Source organism: Columba livia, chromosome 2 (genome assembly GCF_036013475.1).
Source record: "Columba livia isolate bColLiv1 breed racing homer chromosome 2, bColLiv1.pat.W.v2, whole genome shotgun sequence".
Lineage (NCBI taxonomy): Eukaryota > Metazoa > Chordata > Aves > Columbiformes > Columbidae > Columba > Columba livia.
Window position 1 is genome coordinate 50,047,634 of NC_088603.1, and position 23,336 is coordinate 50,070,969.

Sequence of the window (23,336 nt, forward strand, 5' to 3'; positions counted from 1 at the left end):
CTCTGGGAAATTTTTAATGGAAGCTAGGATTCTCATGAAATTTTGTTTCTTATGGGCGTGCTTTTAATCAAAACAGTGAAACACTACAAAATTCACAACAAAATTATAAAAGAAAAATCAGGGGGTCTCTTGGAGGCAAAAAGGTGCCCAAATGCTGAAATGTTTTAGTCTTAAAATTAGATTATAAGTATTGCAGCCATCCCATATTCGAATTTAAACTGAGTCTTGTACCTTATACCTCTACACCTGGATATCTGGTACATGTAAGGCTGGTTGTAGCAAAGCAAAACAACTGGTTTGTAACATATTGTAGATATAAATAAGATAATCTAGTAAGAATAGCTGAAACCACATTTGCATTTCATGAACAAGGTCCCTGCTACAGTCCTTTCCATCATAGAGATACATAGCACTTATAAAATCAGGTTTATGCCTGAACTTCATAATGCTTAAGAATCATTGCTTTCTTTACTGGCAGAAGTGCAAACCATCACATAACATTTTTGCAAAGGCTTGGTTTGGTTTTGTTTTTAAACTTGCGATTTCCTCACTAGCTTAAAATTCATCTTGCAAGTGCTACTTTTCAAAGCAACTTCACATGGAGAAATCTATTTTAAGGCATTTGTTAATTCAACATCAGTGAAGTATGGAGCAAACAAAAAATGAAGTCATTGTTCATTTTAAGATTATTTATGTCGTATTTAATGGTGGAGGAAATTTTGCAGAGCTCTGTTTCTTTTCTCAATTTTATTCCAACAGCTTGGTGCACTTATTAATTCTTATGGTTTTCATTATTTAAATGAAGATGATATGCACTTCTCTGTTTCCTTTTCTGGGATCTTTTTCATCATCTTTGAATAATTTCTCCATCTGGATGCACACTCAGCCTTTGTCATGAATCACAGATAAAGCAGAAATCCATTATTTTCATCCCATTTGTTGTCTTTGTGTGTTTGAATGACTAGTTCAGCCCCAGCCTTGCAAGTTATTTTCTATGGACATACTCCAGAACCTAAGCAGTAAATAGGGAATTAGCAGTGCTAACACAAATATTAGGATAAGCGTTCATTTTTCCTGTGCTTAGGCATGCTTACAGGGGTGGTTTTTAACATTTTCTTCCATCAGGATCAGGTATAGCTGAAAGTTGGAAATATGATCTGGATTTCCTTCAGGTTACATGATAATGGAAACCTTGTTCTGAAGCTAGAGTCGTCTTCTTTAACCATACTGCACGGGTTTCTTTTATGATCATACTGCACGCGTGAATTTTCGTAGAGTGTTCTTTTTTGTGGTTTGCAATTTCTCATGTGATTTTAGGTTTTAAAATGTCTCCCCTAGTCTCCTGTTATCGTACAGTACATAGTGCAAGGTTTTGTGCATGGCTCATAGAGCAGTTCATCTCAAAATTACATGTTATTTGCTTAATTTGGTATTTCTATTTACACTAACTCTAAATACCTACTTGGATCTTATGATCAGCTTCCAATTTATTTCTACTGTAGCATCCGGACAGTTGCTATTTATGTCTTTCTTGTTTTTCCAGTTTGTTCATTCTGGTGAAAGTGTCCATCTCCTCACAGCTGCATTGTGGATTCACATTTCCAGAACAATCCAAGTGTTAAAAATATTTCAAGTCATAAGTTGTTGTATGTGTAAAAGAGACTTGAGCGTTACAGATCTTAGTTTCCAGGCTGCTAGATCACTAGGGGAATCCACAGCCTCGAGTTGCTCTAGGCACAAGCTGACAAAGCATTTCCTCAGCATCAAATAATCTGTGTCTTGCCATGTTGGCAGATGGAGGGGACAGACCAGTTCCAACCCTGCTGCCTGCATTGCCTCGCTGCCTATTCCAAAGCCCTGAGGAGCAAAGAGTATTGTTTTTTTGCTGTGGGATGAAATGGAACGTGCAAGGGCAGCAGCAGCAGTTCAGGAGCAAGGCTGGAGGCACTGCTTGCTGGTTGTGGTACAAGCATTCTGATCCTACGCTCCTCCACGTAATTTTACATTCTGACTTCACCCAGCTTCTTTTTCTGGCAAGACAGCTCTAGCCCATCCCTCGTGTTTCAGACAGCAAAATTCAGTTCTGCCTATATTGTCAGGATGGCAGCTCTGTCTTTGAGAGAAGTATATAGACTATTCTTACATAAAGCATAAAAGAGCTAAGCTCCTAGGAAGAGGACCCACAAAAGCAAACACATCCCAAACCCAACCAAAAAAAAAAAAAAAGAGAAATTAATTAACCTCTGCAACTTAGATGAGTGCTCTTATTATTGAGGTAGCAAATAAAAAGGAAGTATCCATGTGTTCTCTAGCAGTTTGGCCAAGGTTGAAAGAACAGGAGAACAAAGGCACGATACTATAGCATGGAGCAAAAACAGCTTTAAAATACTGTTTCAGGAAGGGATGATAAAACATTTAGGCTGGTCTCTGAAAAAAAGATAAACCTTTCAAAACAGCAAACACTATAGTGAAGACTTTCAAAACAGGACTTGGAATCATGATCCTTGCTAAAATTAGTGGGAGCTGTGCATCTACATCCATACTGGCTTTGAAATCTCAGCCTATAGTATTCTTGGTCAGTTTTTTTCCTCATCAAGCATGTAGGAAGGAAAACATTTTCTGTGACTGAAAATACAAGTAATTGTCCATCCAGAACTACTGGAAATCATGCCAAAATGTCATAAGTGCTAGGCAGGCTATACGGTACATACTAATTCGCTTAAAAACAACTGAAAAATGTTTAAAGTCTTAGAAAGGAAATTAGGGGACACAAGTGTTAGACTTTTATATGTTCATACAAAAATACATGAGGTTCCTAGTGCACTGTAAAATGAAGGAGCAAAGAAGGCCAAAGTCTTTAACCATCTGAAACAATCTAATCATCCTCTGGAAATGCACAGTTTGGGGTGACTATGTTAACTGAAAATGGAGTGATTAAATAAAGTTAGGCCAATAAATCTTTTGAATACTACTAACTTATTTGTAATACCATTGAAGATAAGTAGTATGACTGCTGTCTCAAGTCTAAAAGCTGCGATATTCAGAGGAAGGTAATTGAAGCCTGCCATTCCAAAGCCTGGGGTACATGTTCAGATATTATCAACGCAAATTTTACAGCTGATGATTTGCATCGAGATAAAAATTAATTATTCTTTTGGCTGCCTGGGGATCAATCCATGAGACAGCAAGGAAGAAATAATTATAGATTTGTAAGTGGCTATATATCAAACATGAATTTAAGATGGAGTAAGATAAACAGAAAAAAACTGCTCTCTCCCACACTCAGCTTTCATACCAGAGAACAGTGAAGACCAATAGACATTTTATCTTATAAAAGCATGTAAAAATGCAGGTACAGACAGAACAGGAGGAGTGATTTTCAACAGAAAGACCCCTGATTGAAGGCAGTTCAATTTCAGCAGCCCCTGTTAATCACAGACTACCAGTATAAGAATCACAACTTATTCCAGTTCTGTGAGAACTCAGTGGATTCTGATGACACTAAATAGCTGAATGATTTAGCATTTTATAGTTAAAATTATGGTATGCATTGTCACTATAAGCTGACTGGAAGACAGTGAAGACTACAAGACATAATTAACTTCTGCAATTCCTTATTAATGCTTTCAGGACATCTTAAGATGCCTTAATACAAAGGCCCAGGAAAAAAACACAGTAGTAATTCTGGTTTGAGGCAGCAAAACCACACAAATGCATTACCTCTGAAAGAGTAGATAACAGACCTCTGATGCACGTAAAAGATTTTTTGCTACGTACTTCATTTCTTCTATGACTCTCTCAGAAAAAACGACCAAAACTTAAGCATCTAAATGGAGAAAAGCTGAAGCTGTTCAAGCAACTACATCGCCTCCAGTTTTTGGGGAAGTATTTTTTCTAAATACCATCAATTACAGATTCAGTTGCAAGCATTTCACAGAATCACAGAATGTCAGGGATTGGAAGGGACCTCAAAAGATCATCCAGTCCAATCCCCCTGCCGGAGCAGGAACACTTAGATAAGGCTACACAGCAAGGCGTCCAGGCGGGTTTTGAATGTCTCCAGGGTAGGAGACTCCACAACCTCCCTGGGCAGCCTGTTCCAGTGCTCTGTTATCCTCACCATGAAGAAGTTTCTTCTCAAATTTAAGTGGAACCTCTTGTGTTCCAGTTTGAACCCATTACCCCTTGTCCTACCATTGGTTGTCACCGAGAAGAGCCTGGCTCCATCCTCATGACACTCACCCTTTATATATTTGTAAACTTTAATAAGGTCACCGCTCAGTCTCCTCTTCTCCAAGCTAAAGAGACCCAGCTCCCTCAGCCTTTCCTCATAAGGGAGATGCTCCACTCCCTTAATCATGTTAGTTGCCCTGTGCTGGACTCTCTCCAGCAGTTCCCTGTCCTTCTGGAACTGAGGGGCCCAGAACCGGACACAATATTCCAGGTGTGGTCTAACCAGGGCAGACTAGAGGGGAAGGAGAACCTCCCTCGACCTACTTACCAGCCCACTTCTAATACACCCCAGGATTCAATTGGCCTTCCTGGCCACAAGGGCACAGGGTGCCAATAAATCACCTTGGGAATGAGAAACAAGTGGGCAGTGATGACACAGATGTGTGGTGGAAAGATTGGTCAAGTTCAGGCCTAGAACATTTGAATACATTGTCAAAGCACAGCCAGACAAATGCTGCCTCTTCTAAACAGCAAAAATAGTTCCCTGCTGCTATTTCACTGAATCCAAGCTGCACAGCTCTTCCATCAAACACACCCGTTGGCCATGTTTATATGTGATACAAAATCCACTTCAGCCACGGCGTAAATCTTCCACACCTGATTTTGACTTTCACCTTTTGTAGAGAAGAGGAAGAGTTCAGCTGGAAGGGACCTCATGTCAAGTTCAAACTTGTCCAGTAGGATACCGTGAGGGACAGTATCAAAAGCCTCACTAAAACTACGTCTACTGCATCTGGGGCCTTGGGTCCCTGCCTGAGCTGTGCTGTAGGTGTGTGTGCCTATGTTGTCTTGGCCCCTGTCCCAGACTGGGCCTCGGCCCTGCCCTGCAGAGAGCGGCTCTCCTGGATGGAGCCCTCAGTGCTTCGTCACAGCTCATCATACAGAACTTGAGGCATAAGAGAGCACAGCGATGCTGTGCTGTGCTGCGCTGTGCTGTTCTGTACATTCAGAAGGAGTCAAATAAAGATGTGACTATTTGACAGAAATGCCACAAGGGTTTGAGCTCCAAAACTAATTTCAAGGACACAGAACACAAAGGATACAAGTGGAAACAGGATTGTGCTTTATTTTTTTGCAGCCTGGCAAAGGCAAGTCACAGCGCTGCAAGAGCAGCAGCAGGAACACAGGCCAAACCGTCCTGTTTCCTGAAGAGTGAGAACGTGAAGAATAAGGATCAGGACCGACCGACCACACACAAAAGAAGAAGGAGAAGTTGCGTGGTACCATGGGGTATTTTCCAAAGTGTGATATGCAGCAATGACAAGCTGGCTTTTGGATTTCTGAAACTTGCTGCGCCACTGGGCTTCTTGGCCTGGGATGCACGACAAACGCTCTCACATCCCTGCCTGGCGCTTGTGTTGCCCGCAGGGAGAGCTGACAAGTGGCAGCTGCGGATGGTGCAGCGAACCTGCAGCCCCTTCAAGCACGGGCTGCGCTGGACAAGCAAGAAGCCCTGGGAAAATGGAGCCCAGGGAAGAGCAGAGCTGGCTCCTGCTCCTGCTCCCTGGCTCCTGCTGCAGACATGCCCTGGGCAAGAGAGACCAAGAGATCCAGAACACTAGCGGTGCCTTGGAGGTGCAAGAGCAGCGGGCAGGAACTGCGGGCAAAGGGCTCAGAGGAGCCCTGAACAGGGGCTGTGCTCAATGCGACAGAGGTTGAGAAGCAACACCCGGGAGCACCCTCGGGGCCCGCCCTGGGAGACCGTGGAGGACCCCGGGAGCACCCTTGGAGCTCAACCTGGGAGGCTTTGATGGACCCCGGGAGCAGCCTTGGAGCTCAACCTGGGAGTCCGAGGAGGACCCCTGGGAGCACCCTTGGAGCTCAACCTGGGAGGCCATGGTGGATCCCGGGAGCACCGCTCAACCTGGGAGTCCAAGAAGTTCCTCCCCCCGGATGCGGGGCACGAGGGCCACCTTCGTGGAGCAGGAGCAGCAGGCACCCAGCCACAATGGCCCAAAGGTGGCCCAGGGCCGAGGAGCCGTGCTCACTGCTGCAGAGGAAGGCAAAAAACCCATGGAGACACTTGATACTCACATGGGAGAAAAAAAGCCTTCCTCCCCCAGCTGCAGGACACGACAGGCCATCTTCGTGGTGCATGAGCAGCAGACAGGAACCGAGCCAAAAGGGACCAGAGGAGCTCTGCAAAGAGGTCATGCTCCATGCTGCAGAGGAAGGCAAAAAACCCCCGGGGACCAATGCCAATCTGCCCCGGGGGAAAAAATTCCTTCCTGACCCCAGTGCTGGCGATCGGCTATCCCTGAGCATGGGAGCAAGACCTGGCTCCTTGTCCCACAGGCTGGTTGTACTGCCCAGGAGATGCCCAAGCCCTATTCTCCCTTGACGTGGAGCCCTCTCAGGGGCTTCCGAGAGCACCCAAATAACCCTGGCCCAATCGACCTTGGGGGCAAGGATCCTTCCTGTGCCTGACGGGACACCAGTGGGTGCTCCAAAATACTGGGCCCCCTTTCAAGCACTCTACATCCCACTCCTTATGGCTTACCAGGGACACAAACCTTTTTCAGAGGGGATAGCAGGGGAAGCTTTCAGGAGCTGTAGGCTGGAGGAAAGCCAAAGAGGTGAAGAGAGCATGCCGCATTTCCTCACCATTCCTTCCCAGTGCACCAAGTGACATGTGCTTCCGTGCCGTCTTTTTTGTGGAGGTTGGCTGCTTGGAAAGATGTCCTTGAATGCTTTTGTGTTGTTTGCCATGTCTTTCCTTGCACTTTGACACATTTTACCTCCTCTGGCCTTTTCCCTTGCTATCTTTCTAGAAAGTGATGGCAGCCCTCTCAGGCTTTGTCTTGCTCCTTTTAGCCGCTCTCTTCTTGTCTTGGCTGTCCATGTTCCTAACTAATTACTTAGTCCTTGTTTGCTTTCATCCCAGATGGACTTAATCTTTCTTGAGGCTGATGAATAAGAAATGTCCGTAGTGGTAAAGGCAAGTGCTCAGCAGGGCTTTGCACGGGGTTTGCCTTTCCTATGGAAATGCCTTGCCTGGCACACCAGAATGCATTTGCCTGTGTCACATTCATGGCTCATAGTCCCCCTGTGACCTACTCATGGCTCCAGGAGAATTTGGCTACACTGATGTGTCCAACCGGTGCCAGAAACTCACAGTGCTCCACCTGACGTTGTGTTCCCTGTTTCTACCCTGCAGTTCTTGACACGGGGTTTCTTGATGTAGGGGATATCTCCTGCGTCAGAGCTTCAGCTGGGAGGGAGTATGGGGGCTGTCGAACTATACCGTGAAATAGAGCTTCTTTCTTCTGTTTCGTAGATGCTGAGGATGTGGGGTTTGTCTACTTTGGAGATAAGGAGGCGGAGGGGCGTTCTCAATGCTCTCTGCAGCTTCTGAGGAGGGCAAGTGGAGAGGGAGGTGCCGATCTCTTGTTCCTGGTAGCCAGTACCAGGATGCATGGGAGTGGCTCAAAGCTGCGTGCATCAGGGGAGCTTTGCACTTGACAGGAAGCAACTTTTCTTTCCCAAGAATGTGGCCAACCCCTGGAACTGGCTTGCTGGAGAGCTGGTCGATGCGCCATGCCTGTCAGCATTTAAGAGGCATTTGGACAATGCCATTCAAACCATGTTTTAACCCTGAAGGGGTCAGGCACTCGGACTTTGGGATCATTGTGGGTCTCTTCCAGATGAACTCCTCACCTTTCCTTTTTTCTCTTCTCCTCTCCTTCTGTTCCTACCTCTTCCTTTCCCCAGCAGTACGTGCTGAGGAAATCTCTGATGACATTTGTTCCCAGCCCTGCGCTAGCAGAAGGCAACAAATACTCATAAACATGTTCCAGCCCAGGCCCTGCCTCTGTCACCTTGTTGGAAGGAAGAAGTCCCTTCTTCTGATGGGGGTGAGAGCACTGGGCCCCCCTTGCAGCATTTGGACATCCCGCTTCTTACAGCTGCTGACTCTGGCTTCAAGGGGGATGAGGATGGTGAGCTCTGCAGTGCTCCTCAAGAAAGCATTCCCTTGGTCTTGCCACTGCTGTCCAGATGGAAAGGATTTCCATCCATTAGCTGAGTTTGAAAGGTGGCCCTGCCAGCAGATTGTCTTGCAGCAGAGAACCTTCAGCAGCCTCATGCAAGGTCTTCCTCCCTCAGCCCCTGCCCTGTGATTTCACCTGCTCCTCAAGTGCTTCCTCTGGGATGTGTTGGGGCTGCCCCCGGGCCAGCTCTGGCAGTGGACACAGGACCGGCTGCTCCTTTTGATCCTGTCCCCGAGGGCATTGTGACCTCAGCGTTGCCGGGTGGTGGCCCAGTGACATGGGGGACAGAATCCAACCTGTGCGGCCCCGCCCACCACAGCTCTGCCCAGCACCCTTTAGAGGAAGCCTTTGGGCTACTCCTGTCCCCGAGGGGATAACAGGAGCTGGTTTCAGCAGCCGCAGCCTGGAGAAATTCCAAAGTTTAGCCAGAGCCATAGGCTGAGCTGGACAGTGCCAATAGACCAGTGTGGGAATGAGAAACAAGTGAGCGGTGCTGACATTGAAGTGTGGTAGAAAGATCGGTCGTGTTCAGACCTAGAACATTTGGATCCGTTCTCAAAGCACAGCCAGGCAAATGCTGCCTCTTCCAAACAGCAAAAATAGCCCCCTGCTGCGATCCCACTGAATCCAAGCTGCGCAGCTCTTCCATTAAACACACCCGTTGGCCATATTTAAATGGGTTCTAGAAAGCCTCCTAGCCTGAGGTTATGTGATAGACTTCCACAGCACTAAATATCCATGAGAGAATTAATGTTTTTTTGCTACCAAGTCAACATAAAAATATACTACAAAGACAAAAGGCATCATACAGAGCTGCCAAGTCATTGAGCTGTCCTCATTTTCATATATTCCAAATGTAAGAGATACACATTAATGCACAGTTGTAACTTAGCATAGTTAAAAGTGGATTTGAATTACCTCAGGCTGTTCCTTCCTTGCTTACATCCACAGACAAAACCACATTAAGGCACTGCTGTTGCTGTTCATTAGGACCTTGCAGCTCTTCTATCACACTGAGCTTCTTAGTAAACCAGTGATTCTTGTGAACTACCTGCAAATGGCCCAGCAGCTGATCTTGATTTGAGGAAAAGCTGAACTACAGGTGTATAACATTTGATTGTCCCAAGGCAAGGTTGGCTCTAATCACATGATTCTTGACTAATGCAAGTTTGACTTGTTCTGAAAGACTTCTGGTGATAGACATTGTGCCTTATCTTCTCTAGACAACCCCATGCTGTGCTTTGCTATCCTTCTTCTTTGAATATCTTAGATGTCAGGTAACTCTCCTTTGCTTTAATATATGCTATTAAAATAGAAATAAAATCATACGAAATAAAAGCCTGCAGCAGATATGGAGAGGAATTTGTTCCTTGTTTCTTTACATTCTTCATATATTTTAAAACTTTGTTGTATCTTCCCACAACCTTCACTTCTCCAGACTAAACAGACCTAATTCCTTTCCACTTTTTTCTTAGACTACATTTCCTAGGTCTCTGTTTATTATCTTGGGGGTCCTGGGAACCCCATATTACAGCCACTTATTTGGGCTCCAGTGGCAAACCTAGAAATTTTTCTGAATATGATAGCAAAGCACTTTGAAAAAAATAGTTTGTGTAACTATCTGCAAACTACAATTGTATTTAACTACAGTACAACGGTCACTCCATATGAATCCAAGATTTAGACCAGCTTTTGCAGATGACCTGCCTTACCAGATTTTGTGCACTCTCAGAGAAATCTGTCACTGGTTCCACTGTACTCAATGACTCGGTTAGATGAAAAACAACAGAAGTAGAAAGATTTGGCCAAATAAGAATGATATATCAAAACACCCAATATTTTAATGAAAGAAACAGAATATCCACACATTTGCACTTCTGTACAATTTTTGTGATATATATATATATAATTTTAAGCTGTTTACAAATAACATTTAATGCTTCAAATATTACATAATGTCGATATTATATTTCTAGCAGAAATAAATATATTGCACTTAAAAAGAAACTTTTCATTAGATGTTGCTTCATAGTTTATGTTCATAACTTCTTTTTCCATAAAAAGATTTCCCCCTACTCCCACCCCATACACACAAAAACACACTTCAGTACATGGTGAATGTGCTCACGCAATGCATCATAAACAACAAAGTCAACACAGCAAACAGCAGAACTGTGGTACATTCTGTTAAAGAGGTTACATCCAGTTTTTTACCTTCCTTATTTTTAAACCAAATCTTTCCTCATGTTTCTGAAGGTACAATTAAAAAAAAAAAAAGAAAAAAAAAAAAGAAAAAAGAAAAAATTGTTTAAATGTGCTAAAGGTAAAATACAGCAAACTGTATTTTTTGTCCTTAAACTATGAGAAGTTACTTCAGAGTTTACTTAAATCACTGCTTAGTTTTCTTTTAAAAAGATAAAATAAAGAAGTTGTAATTTGATAAACTAGAGACTATATGCAAGGACAGTTTATTACAGAGTAATATATATAAATCCTTTGGCTAGGAAATAAGTGGTTAGTAAAGAAACCACATCTCCTGCAGCAGAAAATGCTCTGTAAGAAGTAGTGAGAATAATTTCTCACTAAAACCAAAATTAATCTTGCAGTGAGTGAATGTCATCCTTCTGCAGATGATGAGTATAAGCACTGTGGCCACAACTCCCTCCCAGATTAGGACCCCTAATCATTACACTGATCTCGCTGTTGCTTTTACCCCTTATCTAGGGGTAAATTACCACAATTTGTATGAACTTACAGTTTCGGAAAGCTCTCCAAGTTTTCACAATAATTTTCATTGATATTTCTGTTTCCTGATAGTACACACACATAAAGAGGATGTGGAACAAAATCAAGTTGCCAGTCCAAATGTTTTCAATTTAACCATAACTCAAAAGAGGTTAATTTTCAAAAGCTGTTTAGTATTGTTGGAAGCAGCAACATCTTTTTAGGTGTAGATGCCCATGCAGTGTCCTGGCCTCCACAGATAAAGCCTTCTGGGAGAAAATTTGAAATTGCATTTTGCAGATTGTACCGACAAGTATATTAGCTATCGTACAACTTGCTATCTTTGAACTCATGAAGAAGCATTTCCATTAGAAACTCTGTACCTTTGTCCACTTCCTTTATGCTTGTTTGTCCATTTATGCCTAGAAGACTACCACTGAAACACCATAACTTTGGATTTCTATCTTTGACAGCACCTCAGGCCATAAAAAGCAACATTGCAAACCCAACAGCCAAATTTGAAATTAGTTTTATGTCCGGCTTTTCTTAGGGCTCCAAAAGCAGAAGAAAACCCAATTCAGACAAATGTATCTAAATCAGCTTTGTTACTCTTTGAGATGCTTTTGTTGGATTAAAGACCTGAGGCAGTTGACTATCTGTGGATAAAAGGGTAATCCAGAAAACAAACAAAAGTACTTGTAACACTTTAGAGGAGAATCCTACTCTCTTTTGAACACACATTTAGGCATGTTCTCTCCCCCTTCCTTAAAAAAATATCCAACAACATAAACCAGCACCAGTTTGCTCAGCCAAGAGAGCTCATAAAGGTGAAGAGCACTTCTCATGGGATATAAAATGTGAATTATATTGGAAAATAAACTCTAGATTATATTTGGCATTCCTAGACCATCTACCAGCAACAGATGTTCTGTCCTGAAGGTGATATAATTTTGACAACGGTACAGCAATTCCTTAAATAAATTACTGAGTTATTGTCAAAGTAGTACAGATTAAAAAAAAAAATAAATATATTTCCCTCTTTAACCAATTAATTATGAATTTACATTCATTTTCTTCCAATTGTGAAATCAATGCTATAGCTGATTTCTAGTTGGGTTTTAGTCCTTTCTGTGGAGTTCCTATACTGTTGCTATCACCACAGTCACTGTTCTTACATTTAGACTTTATTTTTAGGCGACCATGCTGAATGAAATCCCGTCTCCATTATAGTCAAGAAATTTGCAGCTGACTTTATTGGGGCAGGAATTTAATCTCTGGAATCACTCCCATGCTGTTCCCTGTCCACAGGAAGGTGAGTGGGACAAGGGAAAAGAAACCTTGCGAGGTGGCAAGACCTCTTCATTGGGCATTGTGCGGTCTCTGTGAACTTAATCCCTTCAACCTCAACTCTACACAACAGGTTTTGGAGGTAGGATTGTGAGGGCAAAAAGAGGAGGCAAGAACTGTATATACCTATTGACCTTATTCCTGGGGATGGCTCTCACAAGCTGCCTTCATTCCCTTCATTGCTAGAGATTTACCCATGATTCTGTGTTAGTGGGGAACCTGGTGGGTTTCTGATGCAAAGGAATGAAACCATTGGAGAGCAGCATATGCCAGAGAGCAGCACAGGGAGGGATGAGCACACTGAGAGTTCGTCTGACCGGAAAAAGCAAGCTGTGGATTTTGACAGATAGTGCTGCATTGTCTACAATATGAAACTCATCACAGAGAATTTGGATGAGGAATTTGCCTTATCGTGGTTTTTCACAGGAACAGTCTACTCCCATATTTTTTTTCAGATATGAATCACATTTTATTCATAGTGAAAAGAACTTGTCTTTCATTTAATATTTTGGTAAATTATGTCAAAAGCCAGTTTCATTCTCCAGGAAGAACCTGAAGAATTTGCTCTGAAACAGTATCAAGGGCATTTCTGTATGCCAAACACTGGTGTTTTCAGAACAGGGACTGGGACGGGGCTAAAGAGACTGTACAGTTTATTTCTCTGAATGTGCCTTATGAAGGAAGGACAGGTCACCATATGAGCAAGCTTTATATGACTTGTAAAACATGCCTAAATCAGCCTACTTGTTCCAAACTTATTTCTGGAATCCTGTAAAAGCTGCCTGCTTACTTGACCATTTCCTGATGGAAGTATCAGCACTAAAGCTACTGGCTTGAATTCTGAACCTAACTATATCACCTGCAACTCCAGATAAGTTAATGGAGCTGAAGAAGGAAACAGAGGAAAGAAACATAATTTTCCCACAGGGTTTAGTGCATCTTGTTGTAGGACCTCCATAGAACTCTAACAGAAGTGAAGCAACGGAAGGAGAGCAATTAAAATTTTCTTCCAAATCTCCCCTGAATTTTTTGTTTCTGTGGAATCAAATATGTACTTGGAGAGTTACATTGTTGTGGGGACAGTATCACCTAATTTCCTGAAAAAAAAGGGGAATTACATCAAAACAAGTCATAAGTAGATGAGACCTTGCAACATGCACTTTTCAGGTGAATCATATAGCCTGGAGCAAAATCTGATGTTTGGATACATCAAGACAAATTCAGTGTCTGACTCTAAGCCATTCAAATACTGCAGAGCTTGGCCTATTATATTCATCTGTGCAACTCCTTGTAGTAGCTCTGAACTCAAAAACTGTAAATAAAAGTGTGGTTTTGTTCACATACAGACCACAGAAGTTACAAATTGTCTCAGGTCATTTTTTATCAGCAGGTCTAACAGTGAGTGAGGGGAAATTAGGATGATACTGCAGATAGCTGAGGTGATTGAAATGGCCAATTTGACAAGATTTTCAATTGAGCTACTGGCATATACATAAAGATGGCCCTTATCTGTAGGATGCAAGTACCAGCCTACAGTAGAAACTGGGAAAAGCCTGGGAAATTGTCATTGCTCTGTGTGATGGGGCATGTAAGACAAGGAAATGGGACAAAAAAGGGCAGGTGACTTGCCTTGCACTTCACAGAGATGGGAGGTAGGTGACTCGGTGATCTGCACTCTGCTTCCTACCATATGATACCAACACACACCGGTCAAAAGTATAAGAGAATAGTGCGAAGAAAAAGTCTGTTTTCCATTCTGTGTTCTAGCTCAACACAGACCTTTAATATATGAGATTGGACTGCTGGTTCTTTTCTATCAGTAGATGTGTTATCATCTATAACTTGGATGCCACTCTACACAGAAACTCTGTGTTGACTTCTTTCTTACAGTGAAATCCTGGCACCCACCACCCAGAAAACCAGCGTGGCACTGGTTCTCTTTTCAGCAGTGCAAAGGATTCATGCTGGCTCTCTGCAGAGAGGTCCATTTTTCTTACACCTCTACAGTTCCTCTGTTGCCTCGGGCATAACGTACTAGAAAAAGTGGACAGTACTTTGAAAGAGAACCCTAATTACTAACTCAAAAATGGCAGATACGAACAACAACAACAACAACAAAAAAAGAAGTGTGAAATTCTGCACTGATCTTTTCCCAAGCAAACTCCACCGTTCTACTGGTACATGGAAAAACAGACAGTATAACCCTCGTTCTCCTGGCCAAACAGCTTGTAAAGCAACAGCCATGATCAAACCCAAGAAAATCAGAAAAAGTAAAAGGATACTGCAATGCCACTCATACCAGTCCATTGATTATAGTGTGATCTAGAGTCTATAAACTGATGTAGCCTGAAATTCAGTTATCTTGGTACGCATTTGCATCTAGAAAGAGGTTTCTGGTAGCAAGCACAGCAGCAAACAAGCATTGATTTGATATCTTGGGTTTCTAAATGTAAGTAACAGAATTTCCCAAATCAACATTTTCCTTCATCATATCTTAATAGACAGTTAAATTGCTCCTCCTAGGATATAGGACAAACTGTTTTTACAGACTGAAGGGTAGAACACATAATTACTGCTACAGTCTTGAAACACAGTTCTTTTTTTTGAACTAATAGTGTTTTATGAAAGAAATTAAGAAAGAAAGACTTGTTAATAATTTTCTCTTTGGGATTATAGTAGCAACTAAGAAATACTGCTTTTGGTGAATATAACCCAGTCTTTCAAGAAGGACAGTGGCCTTCTCCACTTTGTCCCATTCCCAGCAAATGTATACTGACATAGCTTAAAACAAGCTCAAAGATATAGCAATACTTTTTTCCTGTTTAGATGCATATCGGTCACAAGGAGAGATGAAGATGAATAAGAGTATTGCCTTTTTCAGAATTCTTCTAGCATATGAAAAAAGACCTATACACAATTAATTTGTACACTGCTGCATAAACATAATCTCTTTCCACTAGGTATAATGCACCTTTGGAACAAGCTGCACATGACCAAGAATCCTGGGAACATTGGGATCCATTTCGGCTGTGTTACACATAGGTCTGTGAGCAGCTCCAAGCTGCATGCTCGCTTCTTGTGATCCCTCAATGGAGGAATATGTATCCATAATGCATTTTCTTAGCTGGTTTGTTAAAGGTTCAGCACTCCTCCCACAGGCCTTTCAGGAAGGTCGCTTGTATTTTTTTCATACCAAACTTGCATGTTTAAAATCTCACGTTTCTCTTGTCCTACATCAGTCATACAAACGGCGTCATCACTGCAGAGGAGTGACGCAGTCCCTGGATGGCTGCATAAGGACCCTGCTGAAAATAATGGTGGTACCTCGGCATGTGGAAGGAAGGGAAAGTGGGGCCACTACCTTGCATAGAGCTGGCGATAGCAGAGGGTGTCAGAGGCATTCCCAGGCGACTGTATGGAGGCAGAGATCCTTGGATGGGATGAGGAATAGGAGTAGCTATGGATGCAGTGCTGGTACCCAGGGCACTCAAAGACTGTGGATGCTGAAATCCAGGGAAACTGGTTGAGGAGGATACCCAGGAACTGAGGGACAGGTTATCAGACGTTGTAAAAGCTGACCCTGCAAGCAAAGAGAAAGAATGCCTGATGTTTGCACTGCAACACACAAAGCAGGTAAAAATAGCAAAAAGAGAAAAGAAGTCTTTCACAGCAAGGCTAATTTTAATGACAAGTTGTCATTGGAAAGACTTATCAAATACTTCTTCTCATATCTTTCTTTATATTATTCTTATTTGCCTGTTGCTGTCCTTATCACTGCATCTTAGACAAATTTTGATTTGAAGAAGCTGATTGCAGTGGCTTGAACAGGAAAATCAGTTTTGCACATTGGACATTTTTGGTATTAAACACTGAAGAACCTTGTGATGCTACCACTAAACACTGAAAAATCTCTGATGTGAAATCTCACTGCATTACACCCGATTCCAAGACATGCTTGTAGCTTTTTATATCAGATCCTCAGTAGAACTACTCAACTTTTTTACTTAGTTTTTTTTTCTAAAATTCTAGTCTGGCAAAAATGTAGAAAAATGAGATTTGCACTACAAGTTATTATTTTGTTTTTAATACATGCCCCAGTAAAACTTGTCAACACTGCTCTCAACTTGACATTTTCCAAAATATAGAACAAAAAATTCTAAAACATCAAAATGATTGTTATTTTTCAACTGTGCACAGTGCTCTAAGAAACAACATTGATGCTAAATCATAGTAAGAGGTGTGGAGCTTTAAGTAGAGAGCACAAAAATATTAAAAACTTGCTCCCAGGGTAATTATCTACTTTTGAAAAGGAAGTGGTTTCTTTGCTATTTTTTTTAATCTCAAAAATTCCAAAAATTGTTTTCACAAATCTTGCACCTCTTTAAAACATTTTTTCTCTGAAGACTGAAAAATGGGGGGGGGGGGGGGGGGGAAGGAAAAAAGAAAAGGAAAAATGGTATATTTAAATTAGAACTAAGTACTTATTTGATTTTGACACTAAAATTTTGAGGAAACCAATGCATGATTTGTTTTGACAATTATACATGGTCATTTTCAAATAATCTAGTGGTGATGTTGCCCTTCGCCTCTGCATTTCCTCTATGCATCTGGTCATCATCAGATGTCTGATTTCTAGAAACACGGAATACAATAAAATACTATAAACTCTTATTTTTTATTCCTATTCAAACAGTAATTCAACTCATGCCCCTTCTGTATTTTCCTTCTTGTCCAACTTTGTCCATTGAGAAAATGTTTCTTCCTTTAAGAAATAAATTTACTGGCAAGAATATTCAGCAAAATATAATTTCAAGCCAGTATTGCATAACATTTTGAGAAAAAAAAAATTACAGGTATTAGTTTCATAAATGTGATTCTAGAAGATAGGTTCATCCAAATTGTGAGAAGAAAAGAGTACTAAGATATCTATCTGCCAAGGTAAATTTATTGGAATTATGTATGTTGTAGCCACATACTCAAAAAAAAAAAAAGAAAAAACCTATGAGCAAACACAATAAAAAATGCAAATTATTGTTTTTAAAAAATCATAAATCTCTTTAGTGATATATTCTCAAATCAGAAAGAAAGCTACTCTTGAATAATTCCTCCTCTGGTTAATGAAACAAGTAAAATGGCCCAGTAACAGGAAAGAGAAATTGTGTCAGTTCAGCAATAGAAACGAAATTGAACCAAATTGTGACCCCACCACTGAACCAAATTTTGACCCCACCACTGAACCAAATCCCAGCTGATGGGAAGTCACAATCCAGAGCCAAACTGTAACACCGTACTCAGAGACCAAAGCAAACCCCTTTACAAATCAGGGGATATCTCAGCATGATTGCACTACAGGAAAAGAGGGATGTGAACCTGGATTTGATAAGAAGGTTTATGTTTGGCTCTGTTCCAGGTGGCTACCATGAATCCTTTGTGTGGATGCTGGAGCACAGACATCCAGACATTATGCAATGAAGACTTTAATTTTTATTTATTTATTTATTATCTGTTAATTCATTTGGAAAAAAAGACTTATTGTGATAAATATGCTACCGAAGGTTAGCCACTTCCATCTTTAGATAGCTGAAATTGACTGAGAAGAGAATGCTCTGGTTGTAGTTAGAAATAAATAGCTGTGATAGACCTTCTTTGTTCTACATAGAACAAAGTACATGATTCCTTCTCATGAGTAACCTCCAAAAGGGCCGTTTCTTTCTCGAACTGTGATGGTCTTTAATTGCAACTTAGTACTCCAAAATGTCTGCCGTGTTAGCCAGCACCAAGAAAATATGCTGTAGTAATTCTGAGGCAGTTGAGGCTTCAGAGACCTTAAAACATACACCACACAGTTTGTATTTAGTTGTCAATTCTCATACATATGGAAGGACACTTCTCAATTTTGCATGCAAGCTAGTTTTCAAATGCATCAGAAGAAATAAAAATGTCCACAGAGTGTTGTTGATAATACCATTATTTCTCTCCTTGTATCTTGGAGGACTTTTCCTTATTTAAGGACACCATACCTAGGGAGTGAAGGCAGTAAAAGGTATTCATCTGCAAGAGCAGTATGTTTTACCCTCTGTGCATGACTCTGGTTGCTCAGAACAATCATGCCCTATGTTAGCACATGGCTCCCAGATTAGAAAAGAGGTAATTACTACAACTCATCATCTTCCTCACTTACTCATTTGCCATATTGTAAACAAATGCAGAACTGTACCCTGTATATATTATACATAAAATTAATTTTAATAACCTACTACATCCTCTGAGACCTTCCTCAGGATTATCCTCAGAAGAGAAAGGCTCTGAAGGCCAGTTCTCATACTGAGGTTCACCTCGTTCACTTCATCATTCCCAAAAGAGGACATCATACTAGAGAGAAATGTAATTCTTGGAGAGAAGGTACCTTGCTGTGAGCAAGTCTGGCAAGGGAAAATTGAACACTCTCTTCAGCAATAACTGGCCTAGGATCTAAGCTGATATGAAGTGAGGTAATCCCCCAGAAGTATGTGAAAGGATGCCATCGTACCAGCTGAGGAGTTGCTCTAGAAACTCCACAATCTAAGGAACTGCTCTTGGAATAGACATGTATGAACAAGCCCACCTAAACACATTTTGCATTGTGAGCAACTCATGGTTAAAAATAAGTGTGTTTTCCCTGCACAAGTCCAAAGGGCTTATTACCAGAAATAATGCTCTTATCTTAGCAACACTGTATGAAGTTGGAGGACAAGACAAGGGCACTGCCAGTCGAAAGGCAGATAGAACTGCTTTACTTCAAGTGGCTGTTGCATATCAGGCAGGTCATGAAGTCAACATGCAAAGTATAACGCAACATGAGTTTATGCTAGTCAGCAATCCCTCAAGATGGGTTTAAGATCTGTTTCCAGAGGCAGACTGTGACAGATGCAGTTTGTCCAGTGAGTATCCCCACAAAGAACAACTCTACTACTTCTTTTGTGATTGCTAAAGTAGACAAGTCATTCAATAAAACATTTGAGAGTATTTGCCTCAGCAGGAAAAGCACATTTTAGAGACCAAGATATAAAAATTAAACATCAGTTTTCCAGGAAGCAATAGACTTTTCTTCCTGTAGAAGCAAAGCAGGTTAACAGCAGCCTTGTTGAAGATGGGCAGAACCAAATCCTCTGTTCACAGAAGGCTGAAGGGGCAAAAAAATGGCACATCTACACAGTAGTTTACAAGTGGTACCAAGCCCCAGTTAGTAAGTCCTTCCAAGGGATGGGGAGTGTTAACTTGTTCTCAGCACCACAGTAATGAAGTTGCCTATTTTTCAACCCTTTTGAAGAGGGAGCAGAGATAGTTCTCTTCTGATGGCAAAGACTGCATAGGCATCTCTAGAGCTTCCTGCTGACCCACCCGCACCAGTGCTGTAGGCAAATCAGATATCTGGAACAGCCATAAAGTAACAAGTATTCTTCTTCATTATAGGACTTCATGGCAGAGAGATGCACCAGAGAAATGCTATGGTCCTCCTTTTCTCAAGCATAACTAGGTCCCCAAGTTTACCTCATGAGCATATTTTCCTACCTCTGCTTTGTGTCACTTGGCTGTCATCTCCGAGATCATCTTCTCCTCCATAGGTTCGAATGGGGGATCGGGCATAGGAATGCTTTTGGATAAGGCTCTCCACACTTTCTCTGTGAAAGGAAAAAACCTACTGTATCAATAACACCCTAAACAGCCTCCTAATTCATTAAGTTAAATACAATGAGCATGCTGCGTTTTCCCTGTCCAGATCACAGCCTTCTCACACAGACTCTCCAAAATTACTTGACAAAAGGATTACCTCATAGCATGTCACTTGGAAATTCTGAGTTTGGCCTGTGGTGTTTTGACCTGTGGTGTTTTGACCTTGTTGATCGCCTCTTACCTCTGTGGTACCGTTTCTTCAGCAGACAGAGTAAAGTACACTTTCCACTGTATTTCCTGAGTGTGGTCTCAGGCAAGGAATATAAGACCAGCACTCTTCACAAATTTGCAAATTTGAAAATGCAACCTCTGGGTTTTTCGTGCTGAGTGACCAATGTGAGTTCAAAGAGACACCTGTGGTCCAGCTCCTTGCAAATAAGCTTTCACATCAGACCTGACCACCTCACTGGGTGTTCTCCAATTTTTTCTGAAATCAGGGGCAAGAGATATTAATAGATGTGTGCAGAGACAGCTCAGCTCTAACCATGCTCTCTCAGCATCAGGGCTGAGGCCAGTTTGTAGCAGGAAGTCTACAGATTCTACCAATCTCGTGCCACGTCTATTCTGGGAGGTTAGACATGTCCGCCAGGCCCCTTTGTCGCTGGTGGCACAAAGCACTGAAGTCACCCAAACAATTTTTAAATAGAAGGAAAGCGTATCTGCATGATAAGCCATAGCAGTTTGGAAGGAAGATCCAACCTTACACATTCCCAGCGCATTTCCATGTAAGTGGATGGCATTATACCAAAGATGAACACAACCAAGGCACATTTCAAAATGGCTTTGACCTTCTGTCCTAATTTAAGAGATCTAGGTAGCAATAGCTGTTTAAATCTGCTGCTTGGTGAAGGTCTTATCTGAATTTGGCCATTTGGCCATTTATACTTGCTGGTGCCCTTTGTTTGGAGACTCTGGCTGTTGCAGAAATTCCAAGGAAAACAATTTTCCAAGCAACATGATAAATCACAATGGCACATGTTTTCCTTTCCTACAGAAAGCCCATTATGGTCATTTTGTCCTTGGTCTATCACTGGCATCATTACTTATGCTAGTCTCCTCAGAAAAAAAAAAATGAATAAAAAGGGGATCTTATCAAAGTGATTTACTTGTGTCAGGAATGGAAGTGGACTGCAATGGCAGTTCCTACATAGAGGATGATATAATTGAATTACTGCCTTTTAAGTGATTGAAAACAGTAGGCATATCAGAGCTATCTCAGAGAAGATTCTACAAAGAAAAAGACAGATGGCATTGTTTACATTATGTGCTGAATGCCTCTTGAAACTTTTTTTTTAAGAAGAAGAATGTGAAATGCAAAGAATTTTACTTAACCAAAAAGGCTATCTCAGATGAGTACAGAATAAATGAATAATGAAACAGACCTGTGTTCTCTGAGTGATATAGATACCAGTCTATAAACATATTAACAAGCAAAGAATTACTTATCTTCAAAGGTCTGAAAAATAAATGTGGTTCAGGTGATTGGCTGTATTGTCTCTGTTGACTTTATTTCTATAAGGTCTGCTTATAATGACAGACATTACAGTATGTAATAATATCCTGATGTAACAGAAACAATGCAGGCTCTAGTTTTAGTGCAGTGGGCCAAATTCATCTCAAAAACATTGGATCCAAAGGTGGTTTGGGAATAAACTCACCCCAATAAATTTAGTTTTGAATTACCTACAGGGATTTAAAGCTAAAACAAATGCCCACAATTATTGCAAACTAAATTCTTTCCAGATGGGTTTGTATGCTAGACAGAGAACTCTATTATTCTGTGTGGTTGTCTTCTTTTAAAGGAAAAAGAGAGATGACTTCTTAGTGAACCTTGATTCTGCAAGGTTTGAAACCAGGAAACTATGTGGTACATTTATTTATTTAATTTTTATGTTGTAATGTTGCAGGTAGCATGCCACATGTTTTAGAAGATTAATCTCATTCATTGGCACAAGAAGCAAAGGTTTTTATGGCAGAGGGAATGGTCTAACAAAGAAACTTGGATGAGGGATAGCAACTAATTTCACAAAAGCTGTTCCTTTTGTGCAGCTGGGATTTGATATTCCAAACTGTATATGCTTATCTAGCCTAAACATGTTAGTGGTTTACACTATAATCACAACACGCCTGCTAATTTTTAATTTTAGAGGGTGAGGCTGTGGTTCACATGATGAGTGCACAGCACGGAAATTCAGAATTTAAGTACCCACAGCCTTCACGTGGACACTCTTCTTCCTACATGCAACACAGGCTGTATATAAACCTCCGAACAGACGTACAAAATGCAAAAGGCTGAGCAGGAAACCACCTAAGTGTGCAAAAGGAAACAAAGAAAGCAGAAGTGGTGTATTTTCTCTACTTATGAAGCATAACTCTGAGTTATCCCACAAAGCACTGTTTCTTCCACATAACAAAACAAGAGTTGAAGTCTACACTCAGGTTCCGAACAAGTGACCTAATTGCAAATTAAGGGATAACCTTTCTTGCCATTTATTTGTGTTTAAAAGGAAAAGGGTGGTGGCATCTGCACCATGCTCAAATATTTCATGCTCAGAGAACAACCACCCAGAGATCAAGTCTTCTCAGAGAAGAAAGGAGTTTCAGCTCATCTAATCTATAGATACTTGTGGAGTTTCCTACACAAGTTGGAAAGAGGACCCCAAACATCTCCACCCTTTGAAGATAGGGGTGCTTTAGGACTTGCTCCAAAGTAGATGTGTAGGAGGAAGCAAAACCTTAACAAGAAGATTTAAGTGCCTGTGAAATCTAGTTCAAAATGGAGGAACAAAGCTGGTAATCCATAACACAGGTTCCTGCTTATACCTTTTATTCAACTGTGGTGAAAAGGATTTAAATCTCAAAATCTTCCTGAAAATTCTGTTTATGAAAGTGTGAACTGTTTAGGATATACAGAACACGGTGGTCTGTAGAGTGTGCCAATAAAATATTTTTAAAGTATAATAATTATAATAGGAGAAGGAAGAAAGACTCATTAATTTAAACCCCTGGCTTTGTGGTTCTGTATGCAACACCTTCAGGTATCTCAAATTGGTTCAAAGGATTTATGGAAATAATTTAATAGATTACTGAACAATAAATCAACATTTGCCATTTATGATTCTGCTCAACAAAAAGAATTAGCAAGTGAAGAGTATGGTGGAATTTTTTTAAAGCTTTCCTTCAGTTTTCTTCAGAGCTGATCCACAGTAACCTGGCAGAACAACGAAGTGACTTCCAGTTACTCTGTGCTCAACTTCTGTACTTCTGTTACTCAGTTTGTGATCAGACACTTGTTTTCTAATACTTGGACCCAACAATTTTTACTTTTTA

General features: G+C 41.2%; 2 protein-coding genes across 3 annotated transcripts in view; one reads left to right on the plus strand and one right to left on the minus strand.

Moving 5' to 3' along the window:
- The window catches only part of SEPTIN7 (septin 7), a 406,575-nt gene that overhangs the window by 5,816 nt on the left and 377,423 nt on the right, over positions 1 to 23,336 (plus strand). The window lies entirely within an intron of this gene.
- The window catches only part of TBX20 (T-box transcription factor 20), a 39,943-nt gene continuing 26,650 nt past the window's right edge, over positions 10,044 to 23,336 (minus strand). The window contains exons 7-8 of one of the 2 annotated variants that reach the window (XM_021294429.2): positions 19,845 to 19,954; positions 10,044 to 15,873 (exon numbers count right to left, since the gene is read on the minus strand). In XM_021294429.2, coding sequence (XP_021150104.2) covers positions 15,533 to 15,873; positions 19,845 to 19,954 — 451 coding nt within the window. In that variant the 3' untranslated portion in view covers positions 10,044 to 15,532. The remainder of the gene's footprint in view (positions 15,874 to 19,844; positions 19,955 to 23,336) is intronic. The other variant, XM_065051817.1, reaches the window with a different exon arrangement.